This window comes from Pleurodeles waltl, chromosome 4_1 (assembly GCF_031143425.1).
Source record: "Pleurodeles waltl isolate 20211129_DDA chromosome 4_1, aPleWal1.hap1.20221129, whole genome shotgun sequence".
Classification (NCBI taxonomy): domain Eukaryota; kingdom Metazoa; phylum Chordata; class Amphibia; order Caudata; family Salamandridae; genus Pleurodeles; species Pleurodeles waltl.
The window spans coordinates 73,936,197-73,959,366 of NC_090442.1; the positions used below are offsets into that span (position 1 = coordinate 73,936,197).

Genomic DNA, 23,170 nt, shown 5'->3' on the forward strand with positions numbered 1-23,170 from the left:
ATCAATACTATCAGGTAAATGTGTTTTGAAATAGAAACTCCTACAGGTTTGAAGAGTCGACAGTGCAGCCTTCTGAAGCTGCAGTGTTAACCTATGGAGGAAAGCCATGTACTGCCAACAGGTACTCAGTCTTCCAGACTTAAGGTGAGTATAGGGCAGGCTCCTAGGTCACACCATTAGGTCACCTCGGGCGGCACTGGGGCGGCCGGGGTGCAGAGGTGCAGTTCAGCGTCGGGTGCCCCGTTGAAGTAAATGGGAATCGGTTTGGTCAGAAAGATGCTGAAGGTTAGGACTTGGTGGGGGGGTGCTCCGGTCTTGCGATGCTCGTGGACACCTTTGGTCCTCTTCTCCTGGGGGGTGAGGGGAGTTGGGTGCATAGGCGTCCTGATGCGTTGTGTTTCTGTCACAGGAGGCAGTTGCGGTAGAGGGCGTCTGTAGAAAAAGTCTGAGACTGGGGTCCAGTCCGGCTGAATCAACAAGTGTACTCGGGTGTCACAAGGCTCAGGGATGTGGGGACACCTTTGGTCCTCTTCTCCTCTGTCTGGGGTGGTCAGGTGCAGAGGTCTCCTGAGGTATCGGGTCTTTGTCACCGGGGCAATCGCTGTTGAGGGGTCCAACAAAGAGGCTGCAGGTATAGCTGGGAAGTCCACAGTTGTCAAACCTAAGGTGCGCTTTGTCTCTGGAGGATCTAGGGACGACGCTTGCATCATTGGTCCACTTCAACTCGGTCTAGGGAGCATTGGTGCAGTAATGCTGTGCGGTGTCAGGTTTTTAGCAGTCTAGATTCCTCGCATTCTTTTTGGGGTGCCTGCAAGATGCAGGGGGGCACCTCTGCTACTCCACCGGAGTTCTTGTGTCTTGGGTGAAGGCTGGCAGTCCTCCCAGGCTTTTGGAAGTACAAGCAGTGTCTTTGGCACAGTTGTCAAGAACAGCAGGCAGGCTGGCAGGGTTGGCACTAAGTCAGTTGCTGGTCTTATGTTCTTGCTTTTGCATTTCTTCAGTGTCCTCCTTCTTTCTGGTTGGTAGGATCTGCTTTTCTGGTGCCAGGGGCTCCCCTAAATACTGTTTTTAGGGGTGTTACAGGGGTGTAGGGTAGGAGCCCTGGGGTCACTGGGCCCCCTATATGGTCACTTCCTGTGGGAAATGGGCATAACCCTGTCCCAAAGATCCTAATTCTGCCATCTCCAAGATGTCAGACTTTCAAATTTCGTGTCCACATCAGGTTGCTCACCTTAGGGGTGGAACTTGCCTGAAAGGTGGACACGTCTCTCTGACTACTAACATTTTTGCCTGTCCAGGTGCTAAATAGGCCTAGTGTCAGTGGGGTTGGCATCCCCTCACCTCTGAGGGAAGCCAGATTTGCTTGCCAAAGGTGGTGGGATCTTTGAAGCTCCCTGCCTTGGAATGCTAATTCACAGGTCATCCTGTTGGAAGGGGTATGGAACACCCCTGCAAAAGCAGGCTTTGTTCCTGACTGCCCAAGAGCGTTGGCTCTCACCCTTGAAGATCAGAAACTTGTCTGTGGCGACAGGCTGGTTAATACCAGTCAGCCACCACACTAGCAGATGGTAGATTTTTCAGGGGACACCTATAAGGTGCCCTTTGGGTGCATGTATTAATAAATCCATTACTATACTCAGTGTGGGCTTATTAATATGAAATGCTTGATACCAAACATCCCAGGTTTTAGTGAAGACCATCATGTACCTGGGGAACTCATATTGACCAGTGTCCAGCACATGTGCTTAAATTGTTTCCCTGATCACTTACTGTGTTGAAGAATTGACAAGGACATAGCATGGGTCTAACTGCTCTTGCAGATATATCCACACATGTAATATAATGCACCTTGCGTTAGGGATGTTCTTCAGGGGTGACTTACATAGATTGCATGCAGTGTTAGTGGACATGGCACACAGGCTGTAAGCCATGTCGTGTTTTCACTTTTGTCTGCACCAAGGCACACAACCTGCAATGGCAGTCTGCATGAGTTAGGCGAGAGGTCCATTATAGTGGCACAACACAAGCTGCAGTCTTTAGGGACCCTCTTAGGTACCCTTGCCCTAGGTACCCGGAGTACCATTTCCTAGGGACTCGCAGGGGTGCCAAAGGTATTGCCAATTGGGGAACAATTGTACAGTTCAGGGAAAGAGATCTGGCATTGGAGACCCTTATGGCATCTCTGTGGAACTGGCACTCCTGCCACTGGAGGGTACACCTCCTGTGTCCCTGCACACCCTGGCAGCATCTCTGTGCTCCTCCACTCCTGCCACTGGAGGGTACGCCTCTTCATGTCCCAGCACACCCTGGCGGTATCTTTGTGGGACTGGCAGTCCTGCCACTGAAGGGTACATCTCCTGTGTCCCAGCACAACCTGGTGGCATCTCTGTGGGACTGGCATACCTGCCACTGAAGGGTACACCTCCTGTGTCCTAGCACACCCTGGCGGCATCTCTGTGGAACTGGCACTCCTGCCACTGGTGGGTACACCTGTGTCCCAGCACACACTGGTGGCATCTCTATGGGACTGGCACTCTAGCCACTCAAGGGTACACCTCCTGTGTCCCAGCACACCCTGGAGGCATCTTTATGGTACTGGCACTCTAGTCACTGAATGGTACACCTCATGTGTCCCTGCACACACTGGCGGCATCTCTGTGCGACTGGCACTCCTGCCACTGAAGGGTACACCTCCTGTGTTCCAGCACACCCTGGCGGCATCTTTGTGGGACTGGCTCTCTAGCCATCTACTGCATTATTCTTTTCATACAGGTTACAGTGTACATTGGTATGAGACTGTGGACCCTATGAACTGTAATTGCGCCCTGGGCCAGCATTTCCCCTTGACATTTAATGGAGTGTCCCTACAATGAAAAGACAGTAAGCATACTGACTATCTATCCCTCACATGTGTACACCCATCTGATGAGGCCTACTCAAGGTCACCACCCCCTCTGCATAGTCCCTTCTGTGCCAAGCTACCTAAGCGCAGTTCTTGGGCGCGTACGCCAGGAATCCTCAACGCATAGCTCTCACACAAGTGCACACGTGTAACCAGCCCTGGGCCTCCTACCCTTGCTGCGTCACAAAGCGAAAAATCAGTGCTGACCAGATAGTCAGAACGATCCTCTCACACTGGTTTGCATTGACAGCCAGCCACAGTCCGGGGCTGCTCCAAGAGCGGAGCAGATAAGTGGCCTTCAACCTTGCACTTCATAACATTCCCGGTCAAGAGCTGTGATAAAAAATAGCTGAACAACTATTTTCACTGAGAGAAGGTATGCTGTGTTATCCATGTTTAAAAAAAATCCTCTTTTAGGCTTGCCCTTCTCTGCTTCTGCTAAAATTTTGCACTGGGCTTCGAAGTGGTAGTGATAGGGTTAGAGTTCTAGGAACTTGCTCACCATGTTGGTAATGTTCATATTGTTTTCGCTGACAGTGTCATGCATTGCTGCATTCATTTTCTCATTCTGTGTGTTTATGATTCATATTTTAGCAGTATACATTTTAGAGTTCACTCCCTGGTTCTTAGTGCTATTTTGAGTGTGTTGTTCATTTTCAGAGAGGGTTTATAGAGCCACTGTGTCCCTGAACTCATCCAGTGTGACTGATCATGAGCAGAAAACACTTCCTACTCAGTATTCCTCAACGGGTTCTGTATAGGTCTCAGTCCCACTGGATTTCTAATTCACAGTAGTGTTTTCAATGGATTCCCTGCACCAGAGTGATACAAACCCAACCCATGTGACTTCAGGGGGTGGGGGAGTGCAGATCATGAGAAACCCATGATTGACTGAAAACATGTATGTATTTATGAGTGCACCATACCTTCAGTGACACCAGCACTGCATCATGTTTTCTGCAACATGATTGGAACACATCTTTGATACCCTCCACTTGATACCTCACAATCCCCGCATAGGGCATACTCAGACCTTGCACCTTCCAGATCCAGGGGGGGAAATGGACACCCTAACACTGCTGCTGTGCCACGCTAGTGTATTACATAGATAGCATTGATGGGGCCCCAGCATTTGCTTCCATAACACGTTTTATGGGTGTTTATTCCCACTGGTGTATGCAGGGCTCATGTATGCCCCTGGATAAGATGCCATGGTATAATGTGTCCTGTGCACCCACCCTGCCATCTACAGCTTCCTCCTTTGTCTCTGGGTAACACACCATGGCACATGTCATGAATCCAGCACTGCCTTACAGTATCCGTCTGTGCTGCTGGGTAAGGTGCCACGGTACACTCTGTCCTGTGCCCTCAGCACCGCAGTGTACAGTGTCCCTGTATAAGGTACCTTGGTACATTGAGTCCAGTGCCCCAGCGCCGCAGGATACAGTGTCCCTGTATCAGAAGCCTTGGTACATTGTGTGTTGTGCCCCAGCACCACAGTATACAGTATCCTTGCATAAAGTGCTTGATACAATTTCTGTGCAAAAGCACTGCAGTATACTGTGCCCTTTTGTGCCCCATAAAGTGCCACGGCACATTGTTTCCTCTGCTCCGGCACTGCTGTAATCTTAGTCCCTTTGTGAGGTGCCTTGGTACAGTGTGTCCTGTGTCCCAGCACAGCAGTATGCAGTGCCATTCTGTGCTCCTGAATACAGTGCCATGGTACATTGTGCCCTGTGCACCTTGATTTTTGTGTCCTGTGCACCCAGCTGTGTAGTATCCAGTGTCATTCTGTGCCCGTGGATAAGAGGTCTTGGTACATTGTGTCATGTGCACCCAGCACTGCTGTATACAATGTCCCGGTATAAGGTGCCTTGGTACATTGTGTCCTGTCCTCCAGCGCTGCTTTATAGTGTCATTTTGTGGCCCCGGATAATGTGCCACAGTACATTGTGTCCTATGGCTCAGCACGGCAGTGTGCGGTATAATTCTGTGCCCCCGGGATAAGATGCAATGTTACATTGTGTACTGTACACCAGTGTTTAATTTGTAAATAAACACGTGCCGGTGCCCAAAGCCCTTTTCTTAAACACGCGGGTGCTGCAATTAAATGTGCGAGCACAGAATATTGAGGCCATCTCAGGCCTCTTTAATCCACTTACAGGCACTCCCTGCCCCTCCAACTCACTCTTGCAGCTTTCTGCTTTCCCCCATTGTGACGCTTTTTCGTTTTTCTCTTCCTCCGTCTTTCCAAAATGTGTCTTTTGCTTGCAGTAAATGCCTGATGCAGAAAATGAACTGCCGGTCCTCAAAAACAAGTGCTGGTGCCCGCACCGGAAACAACAAGCACAAATTAAGCACTGCTGTGCACCCATCACTGCAGTATACAATCTCCCTGTATAAGGTGCCTTGTTACATTGTGTGCTATGGCTCAACACTGCAGTATACAGTGTCATTTTGTGCCACTAGATAAGATGCCATGATACATTGTGTCCTGTGCACCAGCACTGCTGTTTACAGTGTCATTTTGTGCCCTTGGATAAGTAGCCATGGTTCATTGTGTTCCTTGACCCTGGATAAGATGCCATAGTACATTGTGTCCTGTGCACCCAACACTGCAATGTACAGTATCCTCTGATTATTTTGTAAACGATGCTACAATATATTCTGTTGCCCTTCAGTCCCCTGTAGATGATGCTGTGAGACATTCTGTTGTCTCCTCCGGTGCCCAGTATATGAAGCTATGGTACATCCCGTTGTGCCACCCAGCACTGCTGTATGCAGTGTCCTCCAGTGATCCTGGATTATCTCCCACAGTAGTTTCAGATGGGATGTGTGTACATCATCACTGCATCCGGCACTGCCAGTGTGCTGTGGAGTGCCCCCGTTAACTGCAGGGAGATGATTCCAGAGGGGCCACTGAGTCCACAGTGCACTGGGCACCAGGAAGCATTGATGCTCCGCCAGAGGGTGCACTTGGGTATCCTGACAGAGTTCAGACCCTGGGTCCATTCAGTCCTCTCCATGCCTCTGCCACATCCATTTCCATTTGTGGCCCCAAAGTGCCAAAGATGCGTTGTATTGAAGGTGGGGGAAGCCGTGGCCATGAACCCCATGGGAAAGTTTACCTCTGCATGCACCTGCATGTTTCCTTTTGTCACTGGTTCAGTTATATTCACCAGACCCCTGTGCTGGCCAGCTCTGACCGTTTCGCTGCTAGTCGATTTTATTTCGAGCTTGTCTTGACACCAGCCATGATTGGAGTATTTCGAGGTGTTGGTTCACATCCAGCCAACAACAGCTGACCACATCATATCCTATCACATCCTAAGTGCTGGTCTTCTAATGACTGTTCACCTGAGATGTAGCCTGGGATCCTGGTGACCAGGTTCGTGAACGTATCAGAGCAGTCAGGAGTGATGTCCAGTGGCAACCTTTAAGATACTAGTTCTGCAGCTCAGCATCTGCCTTAATTGGTGTCCTGTAGTGAGCACCTTGTGACTTTGTACTCTGACCTTCTCAAAGTTCTCAAAACATTGGCCAGTGGTGACATTTCTGCTGCTGGGATCCTTAAGCACCTGAAACCAGTGTCAAACAATACCAGATGTGCTGGCCACTGATGTGACTGTTCCTCTGCACGCCTCCATCATTCTCCAATGGACCGTTTGTTCTGACCCCAGCAGGAGCAGACTATAGTGTTGGCTAACTAGGGACCATTTAATTAGTGCCCGCTTCCAAAAACATTCCTCACACCAGCGGTTCACTTTAGTGTGTCCTTGGTTTTTGCTGTGCTGTTTGCACACGGTGCAAGATTTCAAGACTGCTGGAAAAGCCATGATGAGGTGACTAGTGGGAAGGTTTGTAACCCCTTGGAAAGTGACTACAACCAGCATGGGTGATTACATTTCCGTCATTCAACAAAACTGCAGTAACTGCAAACATACACCAAGGGGTCCGGATAGTTGGCCAACTCTGAAATCTGTACCTTTCGCTAAACTTGAGCTCTGCAAAGTTCCACAATGCATTATGTATAAATGCCCTACAAAAAAAAGTTTGGAAAGGATGCTACTGGGTGATCTCCGTTCTTTGAAGGTAATGGCCCTGTGGCACAGTGGCACGCGGGTCTCAAGGTGAACCTCACTGATGAGACCTACCAAGACGGTAAGGGGGACATGTTCATAGGGACCCTGGGCTGGCAGTTCGAGCTGGGCATCTCCGATTTGAGCAGGACCATAGCTGATTTACCTGAGGCCGGTTCCTGTTTGGAATGATCCAGAGGCCATGAAACGATGGAAGTGGCAGAGCCATTTGCAAGCATCCCACCCATCCTGTTTGAGTTTTAGTGCCTGCACCCTGCCCTGTGGTCATACTGATGACTGTTGTGCACAAAGAGTCCTGGAACGTCATTCATTCAGCTTGTAGCACACTCAAAACCCGGAAATATGTCCAAATAGGGATAAGAACAAGGCCGTGTATGTGGATAGAGACCTGGCCCTGTGCACTGATTTCTGAACCTTCCGTTTGGGTGAAGGGGATTTGGGGGCTGCAGTATAGGTGAATAAACAAGAGAAAGCAGGGGCTTGTAATCTTCTTCAGTATCTTTGCCCCGAGTATTTACCATCTAGCCCAGCCTGCACCAGAGTTATTCCATGTTCTGCCACGGACAATGATGCAAATTAAACTGTGGTATCCATAGTAGTAATTTCAAATACCTTGCGACTAAGCCAGCACCTAACACCCAACATTAGTTTTATAAAAACCTTACCTCATTAGCAAAGTAACTCTTGAATTAATATTATAGTGCCTATAAAAATAATCATCTTGTGGGGGTCAGTTCCCTTTTTAGTGATTTGCACCACCCCACTTTTTTGCAACTAGATACCTGTTAGCTACCAGGTATTCCATGAAATCTAATGGTCACTCCTCTCACCACAATGTACAGTAAAATATGAGATTCCTCTAGTTCCCCATACGGTTTGTACATAATATGTATCTGCATCCCTCATGCTGTGTGGGGGTGTGCACCATGTCTGTGGGTCTTCCCTCCAGTCATGCTTGGTGAGATCGGATGACAATCCCATTCATGCTTTATGCTGTGCGCGTGTGTGTGTGTTGTGTGTCCAGATACTTTATACATTGCCTCTGAGATAAGCCTGACTGTTCATGACAAGCTACCAATGGGGTGATCAGGGGTTATCTTAGCTGTGTGGCTCCCCTACCCTGACTAGATTGAGGTTCCCTACATGGACAGAGTGCAAGCTATTGCAAACTAGAGGCCCCATTTCTAACAGGACATGTTAAAGTGTATGTCCTGTTTAGTAATACAGAGCTCCCTGCCTTATGGCTCGATATGCCTTCCTTAGAGGAGACTACATATATTGTTAAGGGAAGTGGGGGCTTTGTCATTGGGTTGAACGGTAAAGTCGAACTAGCAGTTTTAAAACTGCTCTTCCACTCTGCAGTGGCCGGCTGGGAGTCATTTTATACCTTGTCACATGCAAAGTGGCACAGTCAGTGCTGCAGCCCTGGGTACTTTGACTTTCATGCCCTGGGGGTACCCTTGGTACCATATACTAGGGATTTATAAGTAAGTCAGCTTATGCCAGTTGTGGGTAGCCAATTCAACATACTTTTTATAAGGAGCGAGACCTCTGGCTCTGAGGTCTGTTATCAGGCCTCACTGCACTCTCTGTGGAAAAACAGCAGCTAGTTCTCCAGATTGGGGGCAAAAAGTGTGGGGGGACCTGCAAAAAGCCTGTTTTCTCACAGTTTGGTGTTAGATCTCCTTCCTGCTCACTAGGCTTGATGTGAGACACACTAGGTGCTCAGTAGGTTTGATGTGTTACCATTTTTTGATTAAGTAGGTGTGAGGTTATATCGTAGTTTTGCTCGGTAGAGTAGTAGTGTGATACCCTCCTCTTGCTCAGTATGTCTGATGTGAGACCATAACCTGGCTCACTAGGTTTGATATGAGACCCCCTTCCTGCTCAGTCAGTTTGATATGAGACCACCTTCTTAGTAGGTTTGGTGCGAGACCCCCTGTTTGCTCATAGATTTGGTGTATGACCTTCTTGCTCTTTAGATTTGGCACGAAACCACCTTCCTGCTCGGTAAATGTGGCGTAAAACCCTCCTCTTACTCAGTAGCTTTGGTGTAAGACCCAGTTCTTGCTAAGCAGGTTTGGTGTGTAACTCCCTTTTTGATAAGTGAATTTGGTGTGTGCTCAGTAGGTTTGGTGTTGATCTCCTTCTGGCTCAGTAGATTTGGTTATGATCTGCAACTCTCTTCTATCTCAGATTTGTCATTAAACCCCCTTCTTGCACAGTAGGTTTGGTCTGTAACCCCTTTCTTCCTTACATCTGGTGTGAAACCCCCTTCTTGCACAGTGGCTTTGCTGTGAGACGCTCTTGTTGCTCTGGTGGTTTGTGACCCTCTTCTTCTTTCCTTGCAGCACACAGAAGCGCTACTCTTCGGTTTTCAGTCCATCGCAGAAACCATCGATGTGAACTATTCCGATGTGGTGCCAGGACTGATTGGCCTCATTCCTCGAATCAACATTAACAACGTCCAGCTGGCCGACACCGTAATGTTTACCATTGGTGAGCAGATAACTGTGACTGGATGAAGGTGTGGTATAAGATGGCAAGAGTATATTTTCATGAACACTAGCCCGCTCTTTGGTCCAGAAGGTCAGCCGCCCTGTAAGCTCTATGGCTTTTTGATGATAGCACTAGTACCACTCTGTCCCTCTTGCGGATTACAACTTACTACATGTTGTTTGTGACAGTGTTCATGTAGAAGTGACTATTAGCAGTTATTCGGTCCTACAAACCCAAGCACTACATAATTCACACAATACACAGGATGAATCAAATCCAGAGACTTAAAATCATTTAAGGCAGCTTTAATTCACTTCAAAGCTCTTTAAGCAGTAGGTAAGACAGCTGTGGTCTACGAAGCACCAAAACTATAATCTCAGCTGACTATATAAACAAAGGCTGCTACCGAACTCTCATCAAATCAAAAGAGTTCTAAGAAACAGTTTTTCAAAGTCAGGTATAGTTTGAGTATATTTCAACACAGTTACATGAAATGTCCCGCCCCTGTACTGCAAAGTATGAGGCGTAAGCCTGCACAAGTGTGCAAGGATACAACCAGCAGCCACAGAACACGAGGTGGAACTGAATTCATCACCAACTATCAAGCAAAAAGTAAAATATAAATATATTAGCAAGCTCAAAACCACCAGCTGAAAGTATGATTTCCTTTGAACCTCCCAGACATCCTTAGACTTACCCAGGATCATTAAGCATATGACACTACAGGGAGTGCAGAATTATTAGGCAAATGAGTATTTTGACCACATCATCCTCTTTATGCATGTTGTCTTACTCCAAGCTGTATAGGCTCGAAAGCCTACTACCAATTAAGCATATTTGGTGATGTGCATCTCTGTAATGAGAAGGGGTGTGGTCTAATGACATCAACACCCTATATCAGGTGTGCATAATTATTAGGCAACTTCCTTTCCTTTGGCAAAATGGGTCAAAAGAAGGACTTGACAGGCTCAGAAAAGTCAAAAATAGTGAGATATCTTGCAGAGGGATGCAGCACTCTTAAAATTGCAAAGCTTCTGAAGCGTGATCATCGAACAATCAAGCGTTTCATTCAAAATAGTCAACAGGGTCGCAAGAAGCGTGTGGAAAAACCAAGGCGCAAAATAACTGCCCATGAACTGAGAAAAGTCAAGCGTGCAGCTGCCACGATGCCACTTGCCACCAGTTTGGCCATATTTCAGAGCTGCAACATCACTGGAGTGCCCAAAAGCACAAGGTGTGCAATACTCAGAGACATGGCCAAGGTAAGAAAGGCTGAAAGACGACCACCACTGAACAAGACACACAAGCTGAAACGTCAAGACTGGGCCAAGAAATATCTCAAGACTGATTTTTCTAAAGGTTTTATGGACTGATGAAATGAGAGTGAGTCTTGATGGGCCAGATGGATGGGCCCGTGGCTGGATTGGTAAAGGGCAGAGAGCTCCAGTCCGACTCAGACGCCAGCAAGGTGGAGGTGGAGTACTGGTTTGGGCTGGTATCATCAAAGATGAGCTTGTGGGGCCTTTTCGGGTTGAGGATGGAGTCAAGCTCAACTCCCAGTCCTACTGCCAGTTCCTGGAAGACACCTTCTTCAAGCAGTGGTACAGGAAGAAGTCTGCATCCTTCAAGAAAAACATGATTCTCATGCAGGACAATGCTCCATCACACGCGTCCAAGTACTCCACAGCGTGGCTGGCAAGAAAGGGTATAAAAGAAGGAAATCTAATGACATGGCCTCCTTGTTCACCTGATCTGAACCCCATTGAGAACCTGTGGTCCATCATCAAATGTGAGATTTACAAGGAGGGAAAACAGTACACCTCTCTGAACAGTGTCTGGGAGGCTGTGGTTGCTGCTGCACGCAATGTTGATGGTGAACAGATCAAAACACTGACAGAATCCATGGATGGCAGGCTTTTGAGTGTCCTTGCAAAGAAAGGTGGCTATATTGGTCACTGATTTGTTTTTGTTTTGTTTTTGAATGTCAGAAATGTATATTTGTGAATGTTGAGATGTTATATTGGTTTCACTGGTAATAATAAATAATTGACTTGGGTATATATTTTTTTTTGTTAAGTTGCCTAATAATTATGCACAGTAATAGTCACCTGCACACACAGATATCCCCCTAACATAGCTAAAACTAAAAACAAACTAAAAACTACTTCCAAAAATATTCAGCTTTGATATTAATGAGTTTTTTGGGTTCATTGAGAACATGGTTGTTGTTCAATAATAAAATTAATCCTCAAAAATACAACTTGCCTAATAATTCTGCACTCCCTGTATGTGCAGACAAAAGCTATCAAATCTCAGCAGCCCATATTCCAAACCAGTTTAGTGGTGGACCCTTACACAACCCCTATGCCTAATTACCAAGCCCACCGAAGTAACATGCTAACTCGCCAATCAAGACACATTCTTCCGCCAAAAGCAGACCCCAAGTATGAGGATCAAATGACAACTGAGACAGAGCCTGTGCCAGAAATCCACACAGCAGCAGACAACCACTCAGTCTTAATTCTGGGGAACTGATTATCAGCTATCTGTGACTGAGAGCACAGTCCTCCAACTACTAAGTCTTCCAGTGCAAAGCTGACCAATGCAAACTCTAATGATCATGAGCCAGCCATGTCCAACAGGTCCCCAGCCAGATATTGATTTTTCCATCATCTGTGCTTACCCCCGAACAAATCCAAGAAATGTATCAAACATAGTTTCCTCATTATTGGCTAAAGAAACACAAACATCTCCGGCAGGTTGTTCGGAATTTTTTCAATTGCTGGCCTGGCTTAAATACACAGCAGTTTTGCTTTAGCTGGCAATATACTACATTTGGCCTTTTTAAGTGAATGAATTCTTCCATCCTGTCTCAAGACTAGTTTGCTTTTTCTTTCACTACCTCTCGAAAAAGTCCTACGCTTGAGCTCCTGTACATTTTGATATTTTTTTTTTATTTCCACAATTGAAAAATAGAAGCTCATTTCATTTTCAGTCTTCCTCTGCTCTTCTTAAGAAAGGCATTTCATTTCATGAGGGGCTTCTTTGGAGTGCTATTTTCAACCTTTGTTTAGCATCAGACTCTTCTCACTTGTGTCTGTGCCTTCCCTTAGAGGGCCTAGCACCACCCCATTGAGGATCTGCACGCTTTCTTTTGAAAAGCACACCATTGCCTACCAGTGGCTTCTAAATACCGACACTTGGACATTTGAAACTTCGTCCAGACTGTTGATGTTTTGAAAGAGGCAAAAAGTGGAGAGGAAATTATATCACTGTGTTGTTTTCATCTGACCAATAGTTCACAATAAATCAAATTATTCTTTGTTGCTGATACATTCTTTTTTATTTTTCCTGTGAACAGGGACTTCTTAGAGAGCCTTACTAAGAGTTTCCCTGAATAATGGGTTCTTGCCCTGGAAAAGAAATATTGTTTTCTCTAAATTGTTTGGAGTTTTCTAAACTCATGGAACCTCTAGCACCTCTGTGGAAAACAAGCTTCCCATTGATATGATTTTACCCCAGAGAGTCAGTGAGATTTAGGTTTATGCTGCTATATACCATGCATTTTATTTATATTTTAAGAAACCTCTCCATTAGTGAAATTAGGGACACTTGGTTACAAAAACCTACTGCTTGGACCTATGACTCGGGTTTGATACCCAAGTGGTTCAGGTCTATCTGTGCAATATACATAGCTTGCTTCCAACCTCATATGTCTATTACCAGAGATCATTAGGAGTCAGGGGCAAGAGGGCGGGGGTTGTTTGGGCTTCTGTTTATTGTTTGATTACCAGCAAAGCCCCCATGATGGAGAAGGCAAGTTATTTATTTGTAATCCCACTTTTTCTTCAAGGGAATTGTCCTTTAGGTTCCTGAGGTCAGTGCTTTACTGTTGCCTAATAAGACATTGCAAAGCATTGAATGAAAGTGATCCTAATTATCTAGCAAAACAAAGTGATCTTTGATTTACCCTGTTATTCCTTATGGGAAAGTTAAGTTTCCGACTTCCTTACAGTGAGCTTTGCTTTTCACCGCTTTTACGACTGCTGCTGTTGTTCATCCATTACATTATTTTTTCTTTATCCTGTTTCTCAAAATAATTGGAAATCCAAAGATCTAGTTAGGCTCTTCACTTTTTGGTTTCCAATCCATTTTTGATTAAGTTTATTCTAAAATAAAAATCATCAAATGAATTGAAGTAATCTTACATTTAAATAAAAACATCAATAAATATATTTTATGCACAAGAGAAATTTGTCCTTCTGGAAGTGATTTTGGATCCTGCATCTTGACAAGAGATCTTCAAGGATCATGACTTCCATTAGGAACAAGATTTCTTTCCTCTGACTCCCCCTCCCCCTCCCCCCCTTCCACTGAGTGCTCCCACCATCTCCAGGTCTTAACCCAACCTGTGGAACAGAGCATCCTGTAGTGACAGGATGCTTCCTGCCCAAACAATTGACTCATGTAAATGAGTATACAGCATCATTGTTTTCGCTTGATAGACTGATGCACTGCGTGTTCTCGTCCTACTTCTTCCCAAATATCTGATTTTCTCGTATCCATTAAACTGCAGTGTTTGATTCTTATCAGTCATTTGCCACGTTTGACTCTTCAGTGTGCTATGCCCTCTGTCCTTGTCTTCACCTTGTCCCTCCCTCAGGTCCTGACTCAGTGTGTGATGTTCTCCAGTCACCTTTGCCATGAGACCTCTCTCTATGTTATGTCCTCCCCTCGGAGCCGTCTGACCCCCTCAGTGTTTGTACGTATGTGATGTCATCTCTTTGATCCTTCTACTACTGATGTCCTTCCCTGGCTCCATCATGGCACCCCTGTGTCTTCATTGTGTGGTGGTATTCCCTGACCACATTACTTTTAGCTTAATGTCTCATGTACACTTTACTGACACTCACTTCCTAATGATTGTTACCCTTCCCTAAACCTTGCTGAATTCTCCATCCCTGATGCTGTCCGAATCCTCAGTGCGTAACGCCCTTCCCTCACCCGGGCCTCCTTGACTCTTCATTGTGAAATCTCCTTCCATTCCCTCTTATGCATGCCCTCAAGGAAGTTGCTTGCCCCTCCCGGTCACCCTATGGCACCTCAATTGGTGTACTTCCCTGGACTCCTCTCAGTGTTTCATCTCTTTCCCTGACCTTTGCCTCTGACCCTTCAATTCATGAAGTTTGCTCCCAAGTGTGCCTTCTCTGATTTCACAGTGTTTTCCTCTTGCAGAGCCCTCTCTAAACCCTCAATGTTTGATGTCTTTCCTTCAGTCCATTTGACTTCTCAGTGTTTAACCTTCAAGGCCGGGTACCCTCGCACCATGCAATGTGTAAACACTTTTTTACAAACCCATTTCCTCTTTAGGTGTTCTTTTCAGACCACCTCTAACTCTCAAATGTTTGTTGTTAATCAGTGACCAACACACCTTTTCATTTTGATTTTCTCTTTACCTATTTAGGAGCCTTAGCTGAGTGGCTTGCAGACCACCCAGTGATGATCAACAATGTTTTGCCTTTGGTGCTGCATGCCCTGGGTAACCCTGAACTCTCCATCTCCAGCGTTTCCACACTAAAGAAGATCTGCCGGGAGTGCAAGTATGATCTTCCCCCCTTTGCTGCCAACATTGTTGCCGTTTCACAGGTAAGAGAATTTCAGTGTAAGCAGAAAACCTTGGCAGAGCTGCTCTGACTGTTCAGTTTAGAACAGCTGTGTGCTGTCAGGACCTTCTCTGATCCCTTTTGGGGGCATGGTGCTTGTTTTACCCGTTAGCATGTCTTGTCCTTTGTGACGGTGAGGCTCTCTACGTCTGACGAAGATGTGGAATCTTTGATAAGTGGATTTGCATTTTATGTTTACCTGTTATACTTCTCCCCATTTCCATACTCCTCCCCCATTCCCCTCTGTGTGTTTCTAGCCCCTCCCATCCACCCTCTGTTGTCCATGAGCTTCCACCGGCCCCTTCCACCCACCTGCTGTTGTACGTGTGCTCCCTCCCCTACCCACCCTCTGTTGTCCGTGTGCTTCCCCAGCCCCTTCCCCACAGGCTAGACCCGGTTGGTTCTCATGGGCAAGTTAACTTGTCATGTTACAATCTGTCTCCAGCATTAGCCCATCTTAACTCGTGATGAGTTTGCTAATGTGGCAGCTCCACGGGTGAGAATGGAGATGCCGTATAGAAGTGATCTGTAGTGTCTAAGGTTGTATGTGGTGTTTCAGGCGTTGATGTTTGTTCTCTCTGTGAGGCTGGATCAGAGTATCCTACTTCAGTCTGCATCTGGAATGTAGTGGTTCTCCCATGACGGTTTCTTGTCTTTCTTTCTGTTCACAGGAAGTCCTGATGAAGCAGATCCACAAGGTAACTGGACCCTACCTGAAACATGTTGATTGTCTGTACTCTGAGTGTTGCTGGTTCCTGTTTGAAGTTTGTTGTTGCCCTTGGCATCTTGTGCTGATGCACTGTGGCCTAAAGGCCTGTCTCAAATGTTGTTTTTGCATGGTGTTCTTGTGAGGATTCCATTGTTTTAAATTGAAACTTGTGGGAGTGGTTGTTTTAATGTAATTTAATTTTTACACTATTGTGTTAAATTGTAAATACCTGTTTTATTTTCCCATTAAGTTTGTGTAGCCCCCCTTTTCCCTCTCTGAGCCTGTTCCTTTGATTAGGAGGTTGGTTGCCTACTGTGACATCATTTTCCAATGTTGTTGTGATACTGTGATGATGCCATGTGAGGAACGAGTCATTACGAGTCGGAAAGAAAATGAATTGTAAGAAAAAAATGCTATTAATGAGCATTGGCTGTTTGTGAGGGCCACACTAATTGAATAAATGAAGAAGGCAGTGGTACAATGCCGAATGCCTTTGTTAAGGAGGCAAGACCTGGGTCATTATCATACATGAAAATATATGCTCCGACTATCCTGACGTAGGCATGTCTCAGAGGAACAGGACCTATTTTTCATCGACCAGTGTTATAAATATTGTTGCAGAATTTTCCTGGATTCTGTTTACTACATATCTGACTAGGTTTGTGCTGGGGGATTCAGGTTTAGGGAACTGATAGCAATGAAGCCCTGAGGAGAAGACTAAACTTTAAGTGATGTGACAATCCATGTTTATTTAAACTGCAGCCAGTGTTTAGTTACATGTTCACGATTGCCGCTGACAATCTTATGTATCCTTGAGGTCATACTGAAGCGCCATCAAGTAACGGGGTCAGGCATAGGGTCTTGCTCACATTCACTTGTGCAAGGTCCCAGTACCAGAAGGACCCTGCCATGCTGGTCTAGACGGAAGGACATACGCAGAGAGGTCCAGACCTGAAACCTCAGAGTTGCAGATGAAGAGGCTATCCTTGTAACACTGTGTCCTAGTGATGAAATGACAGGCACTGGTGCCAAACAGATTAGAAGATCTGTAAAGTGTTTTAATATTGCGATAGTAGAGACTGAAGCCTATCACAATTAAGGTACATTCGAAGATGTGTGCTAACAGCAGAAGCAGGGAATGAAGCAAGTCAGCATTGGGGAGACCTGGGTGGATCAGATTTCCTGCATGAGGTAGCAGAATAGTGGCTCTGTTTGCAATAGATGCAAATGATTCATGTCAGAACTGAGATGCTTTCAGAGAGCTGCTCTAACTTAAGGGTGTTGGGACCGAGGGGCTCAGGAAGGGATGTCCTAGCTGCAGAGCGTGAAGCAGCTCAGGAGTGCACTGCATTGGACCAGCTGTACTAGCTCACGTTGGGGCGTCCTGCAGTCCATGGTAGATAGGTCCTGAAAGAGCAGTATGGGACTCTCTGCTGCAGTAGTGGTGAGTGTTGCAAGGAGTATTGGTGTCCTTTGAAGAGCTCTGTTGTGGTTACAGGTATGACTAATGTATTAACAGTGAGTACTAAAGCATGTTGAGATTGAGTTGGAAGAGCTGTGTGGGATGTGACTGATGGATCCCAGTACTAGGATTGAAGTCTATTAGTGTAGCAATTCAGTCCCATAGCAGCAAGTGCTGTGGGTCATGAGTAGAATCCTATTGTCTCAGTGCGAAAAAGTGCTCTGCTGTTGAAACATTACACACCAGCTGCCTGCATCTAGTGTAGGGGATTAGACCAGGGGGCGTCGTCTGTAGTCCTTGATCATATCTCTCATAGTTTGTGTGGGTGATCAATCAGTCAATCTGGATTTGTATAACGCAGCTTCTTACCCGCGAGGGTGATGAGACCAGAGGACCCAGGAAGTAAGGAAGCATTGGCTCGCATGTGGTGGGTGTGGATGATGAAACCTCTGCACTCATACTGTAGGGCAGAATAGGCTTGCTTGTGGCGGGTGTGGGTAATGAAACTAGTGGGCCCTGTCTGTACCATAGGATTGAATTTTTTTTTTATAGTGAATGTGGGTTTGAAGTGTCTGGATAACCTTAGGATCGAGTTGCTTGTGGTAGTTTTGTGTGATGAGACCAGAGGGACCAGTCTGTAGGGCAGGCTCAGCTGACTCATAGATTGTGTGGGTGAAAAGACCAGTGGATCCGCTGTCGCAGTAGGATGGAGTTATTCGGGTGGAACCAGCCTGTGCAAGAGGATCAAGTTGTTCATATTGTAGGTGGGTGGTGCAACCAGCGAACCCAGTCTGTTGGACAAGAAGATCAAGTTGCTCATATTGAATGTGGGGGATGAGACCAAAGCACCCAGTCTCTCTGACAGAAACGAGTCAGTGACTTTGTATGATGAAACTAGAGGATCCAGTCTGTATGATAGGATCGAGTGTGGGTGATGTGATCAGTTGACACCAGTTTGTATCACACGATCAGATCACTCAGATTGTAGGTGATGAGACCAGAAGGCTGTACGATAGGTTTGAGTCTCTCAAGTTTGTGGGCGATGATACCAGTGAACCTGATCTGAGATAAGATCTGGTCTGTAGGACAGAGTGGCCCACTACAACAATATTTATTTTGTCTTCTCTCAGACTAGTCAGTGCATGTGGCTGATGCAGGCCCTTGGATTCCTACTCTCTGCCCTTCAAGTTGAAGAGATTCTGAAAAACCTGCACTCTCTAATCACACCGTACATCCAGCAATTGGAGAAGCTTGCTGATGAAACGGTGAGTGTCCCTAACTTGCCTTGAGGTGTGTGAAATCTGCATCTTTTAATGTGACCAATAGCTTGCCCCTTTTGTCATTGTATCTGAGTCTGTTGTCTTTTAACAATGACCATTAGCATTTAGTTGGGACAGCAATATGATGTGAAGGTGCACACAGGTTTGCAAGGGTTAATCCTTTTGCCTTATATAGAGAGGTTGGCCATAGTGGGTATACCTGGAGTAGTTGGTGGACATTTCACTATAATGATTGTTTTCTTGTTCGACGTAAAGAACTATTAGGTTTCTGGTACCAGGTGGTAATGAAACGTTCCTTCCAACCAGCCTGTGTTGCTGTTCCTTCTGGATGAGTCTTGAGCTGCTCTGCTTTGTGTTAACAGCCAAACCCCTCGAACAAGCTGGCCATCATCCACATCTTGGGGCTGCTCTCCAACCTCTTCACCACTCTGGACATCAGTCATCACGACGACGACCACAAAGGAAGTGAAGCCAAAAAGTTGCCCATTGTGCAAGGACCGAACCCGGTGAGTAGCTTGGGTAGTGCTCAACCGCACTACCGTGACATAACAAAAGTTTAGGATTCTGGGCCTGGTTTAGAAGTCGGCGGTGGGAATGCTCCATCACAAACGTGACGGGATATCCCATCCGCTGTACTAGAATCCCATTCCACCCTAAGGGGATGGTAATATGGTGGATGGGATATCCGTCACGTTTGTGACCGTGTTTCCTCTGCCGACATCTAAATCATGCCCTCTGTTGTGTCCCATTATTGAACAAGCCCTTGCAATGCTTTTCAACAGAAATATAGTCTTGTGTGGTTGAAATGCAAATACTAACAGCTGTCTATTTGTCTAGTCTCCTATTACATGACTTGTCTAAACGACTAATATTGATGAATAGGAAAGGGCCACAAATTTTTTAGCCCCCGAGAACTGTTACTCAAACTTTTCTTCCCTCCTGAAACTGGAGTTGCCAGACTTATTCATCACACAGATCTCCTCTATATTTTATTTATCTTAGTATTTATGTGGTGCTCAACACAACCTTAATTCTCTAGTCTCCTAATAACCCCTAGAAGTACATGCCTTTGGGAGATCCCCTGGCATCATCTGGAGGATCCTGGACAACTTTGTAACCTTATCACACTGCGTTACTTGTTGGAAGGCAATGTAGAGAAGCTCACCATATCCCTTCTTCCTTCATGACTCATTCGTATTTCTTATAGTGTCCACAGAGCATCTTTGTGCACTACAGCTTAATGCCTTTTTATGTTAAGCATTCTTTTTTCCAGCTTTTTGTTTGAGTTTATTCATACATTTTTGCTCCTGTTCTTGGTTATGGTTTACTTTTGAACAGCTTGAGATTTGTTTGTGCATCCATTTCACTTTAGGATTCCCATCATAGACCTCAACATTTTGGGTTTTCCAGACTTTACGAGTGTAAGATTGTGTCTGGTGGGACGTGCAAGCTCATGCACTGTTTCTTTTGAGGATTACAATATTTTCAAGACTGGGTTGGTAGAAATGAGGAAATCACACTTTTGTCTCTCTGAAGTCGCTGCTTGTCCAATGGCTACTGACCCTTGCCGACTCCCTTCTTTCATCTTCTCCCAAGAACCAGAATCCACCAGGTTCCGTATTCCTCTTGTTACACAGCTACCTGTTCAATGAAAAATCTGCCATTCCTGAAGAAACAGCCTTTTAGTGGCAGTAGTGACGCTCGGTTTCAGTCTTGGCACCGACAAGCCTGCTCCGTCTTGCTGCAGATCTTGAAATAAACAAATTTTCTGTCTTTATTCCAAGCACTGCTCGGTTTCCATGGGTGAAAACGTAAAGCAATGCAAGGCACAACTGTCCATTACTGCCACCCCTACATTTAAGAGAGTGTTCCCTGTGTCCAGGCCTACCCTGTCAAAGGACGCAATTGCCTTCTCAGTGTTGTAGTGTAATTCAGTATTCCGACCCAAAGGACGAAAGAGCTGGTTTTCTAGGCAAGACTTTGAACTCCACTTGAGCTTGTCTATTTGGCAGCGTGAATCAGGGAGTGAGAGAGATCACCAGTAAACCCTCCCCCCCCCCCCAATGGAGTGTAGTTTGGGTTTTGAGATTTATTTTCCTTCAATGAGCATATCGCTGGAGATGTCCCTAATCTGTCCATATCAGCCACGTCCCTAGATGGGACAAGAAGACCTACCCTTGTGACCATACTTTCAATGTTTGTCACTCAGACTAGGTAATTGCACTAGCCGGGCGCAGGTCTAAGAAGCTAGTTAAGTGGCCTTTGGGCCTCTAGAGAAAGACAGTAAAAGCCTAGATAAGTTGACAGGGAAAGCTTTGACTCACAGCTCTAATGTCAGACTCTATTGTTTATTTCCCACTGCCAAAAACTATTAAGGTTGTGGCAATATACCTTCTGGAGGCTGAACATAAAGAAGCCTGTGCAGTTTGAAAAAAAAAGCTGGACTTCCACTGATCTGAAATAAGGTCTCGAACTGTGAAGCATCTGGTAGAACTCCTATAAAGGCAGGTGCTCCATACCACTGGGGGCTCCAGGCTGAAGGTTTAGACATATGTACTTTTACCCCTTTCTGTTCAAATTTGTAGGGAACCAAGGGCCACATGTACGAAGGCTTTTGCACCTCGCAAACAGCAAATTGGGCTGTTTGCAACGTGCAAAATGCACTTTCCCATGTACTAACCCATATTTGCGATTTGGTAAACTATTTACCGAATCGCAAAAAGGGATTGCGACTCCCATTTAGTAAGGGGCGTTCCCTTCCTTATTGCGACTCGCAGTCCCATGTATGATTGTTTTGTGACCGCAAATGCAGTCGCAAAACAATCGCAGTTTGCACCAGTGTCACACTGGTGCTAACCCATTTGCAAACAGGAAGGGGTCCCATGGAACCCCTTCCCCTTTGTGAATGTCAGTGAAAACATTTTTTCAGAGCAGGCTCTGAAAAATGAAACAAAAACGTTTCATTTTTTGTTTTTGAAATGCATCTCGTTTTCCTTTAAGGAAAAAGGGCTGCATTAAAAAAAAAAAAAAAAAAAAAAAAAAAAAACTGCTTTTTTCAAAAGCAGTCACAGACATGGTGGTCTGCTGTCTCCAGCAGGCCACCATTCCTGTGAGGGCCGCCATTCCCAAGGGGGTCGTGAATTGCGGCCTACCTCATGAATAATCATGAGGTGGGCATGTGCGACCCCCTTGCGAATTGCTAATAGTGTCATTAACACTATACAACATTCGGTTTTGCGACTCACAAAACCAAACGTTGTACATGTGGCCCCAAATGCCTATAGTAAGAGTGCAAGTCTTCTTTAATCTGACTTAAAGCTTCTTTCCCGAATGCAGTTAGTTATGGCAATCCCGTCAAATGTTTATTGCATCACCACTGGCCCAGCCCTCAACAGAATTGATCAGAGGATACATTGATATAGTACACAATGCATAATTCTCATACTTCTCGCTAGATCTTCAATAGTTTGGCTACCGTTTCCGTTCATCCAACTTACCTAGAGCATTTAGCCAATGGCATCAATAGGTTTAAACCATTGGCTCTCCATCCAGGTCATCTGTTTATAGAGAGGTGAAAGGTGGCTATTACTATCTTTGCTGGATTATATGAAGCTCTCTAAATTGGAGAAGTTCTTTTCTTGCAGTGTTTTAACCAGTGAGGGTAGTTCCATCCACCAAAGTTGCAAATGTTGAACTGTCTTGTTTTGTTAATGCACCTGAGGGATGATGAGTCCTAAAGCAGCCCTCCCTCCAGTTTTTTAAGGACACTCCCTGAAGACATGGTATAAAGTCATTGCTGAGATATTTTTAAATCAAGAATGAGGGAAATGTGATAAACTTCTGTTAAATGTGATTCTGTTACGTGCTGTCTTATTCCTAGTAGTTGTGCAAATTATACACATTCTGTCCTACTTTCTCCGACTTCCCACCTTTCATGTAATTGGTTGAATAGCAGCTGCTGTATGCATTCTGGTAATAATCAGAAGGGCCAACTCAAACTGAATCGTCTCTACGGATGTGAATGTTAGTGTTATTGTCCATTCCCAAGGGTACTTAATTTGTCCACAGAATGTAGAATGGTGGTTTTGGAATTTAACAGCAGTTTTCTGGGTAAACACATATACTTCTGGCTAATGTGTGTAACTGGTCTTCTATCTTCCCTTCATCTTAGTCTGTTATGCATTTGCCTGTACCCAGCCCTCGTAGCATTACTTTATCACTTCCATGATGGTTTCCTCTTTGACCTATGTCTGTGTCATACTCACCTGTCCTCCCTACCCTCTTCTCAGGACTGGATCGATGCTATTGTACTGTCCTTCTGTGCCGTGTCCTGCCCTCCTCCTCCTCCTCCCTCTAGCCACGTGTTGCTGGCAGCATCCCTGCATGTTCCATCAGTTGACACCTTCTGCCCTCCTCCTTCTCCCCCCTCCAGCCACGTGTTGTTGCCAGCATCCCTGCATGTTCCATCAGTTGACATCTTCTGCCCTCCTCCTCCCCCCTCCAGCCACGTGTTGCTGGCAGCATCCCTGCATGTTCCATCAGTTGACATCTTCTG

At 45.7% G+C, this 23,170-nt stretch overlaps 1 protein-coding gene across 1 annotated transcript in view; it reads left to right on the forward strand.

Annotated features, from left to right (window-relative positions):
- Nucleotides 1-23,170, forward strand: part of IPO13 (importin 13) — a 370,551-nt gene that overhangs the window by 243,940 nt on the left and 103,441 nt on the right. The window contains exons 7-11 of the mRNA XM_069227822.1: nt 9,354-9,501; nt 14,966-15,147; nt 15,836-15,862; nt 18,466-18,600; nt 18,978-19,121. Coding sequence (XP_069083923.1) covers nt 9,354-9,501; nt 14,966-15,147; nt 15,836-15,862; nt 18,466-18,600; nt 18,978-19,121 — 636 coding nt within the window. The remainder of the gene's footprint in view (nt 1-9,353; nt 9,502-14,965; nt 15,148-15,835; nt 15,863-18,465; nt 18,601-18,977; nt 19,122-23,170) is intronic.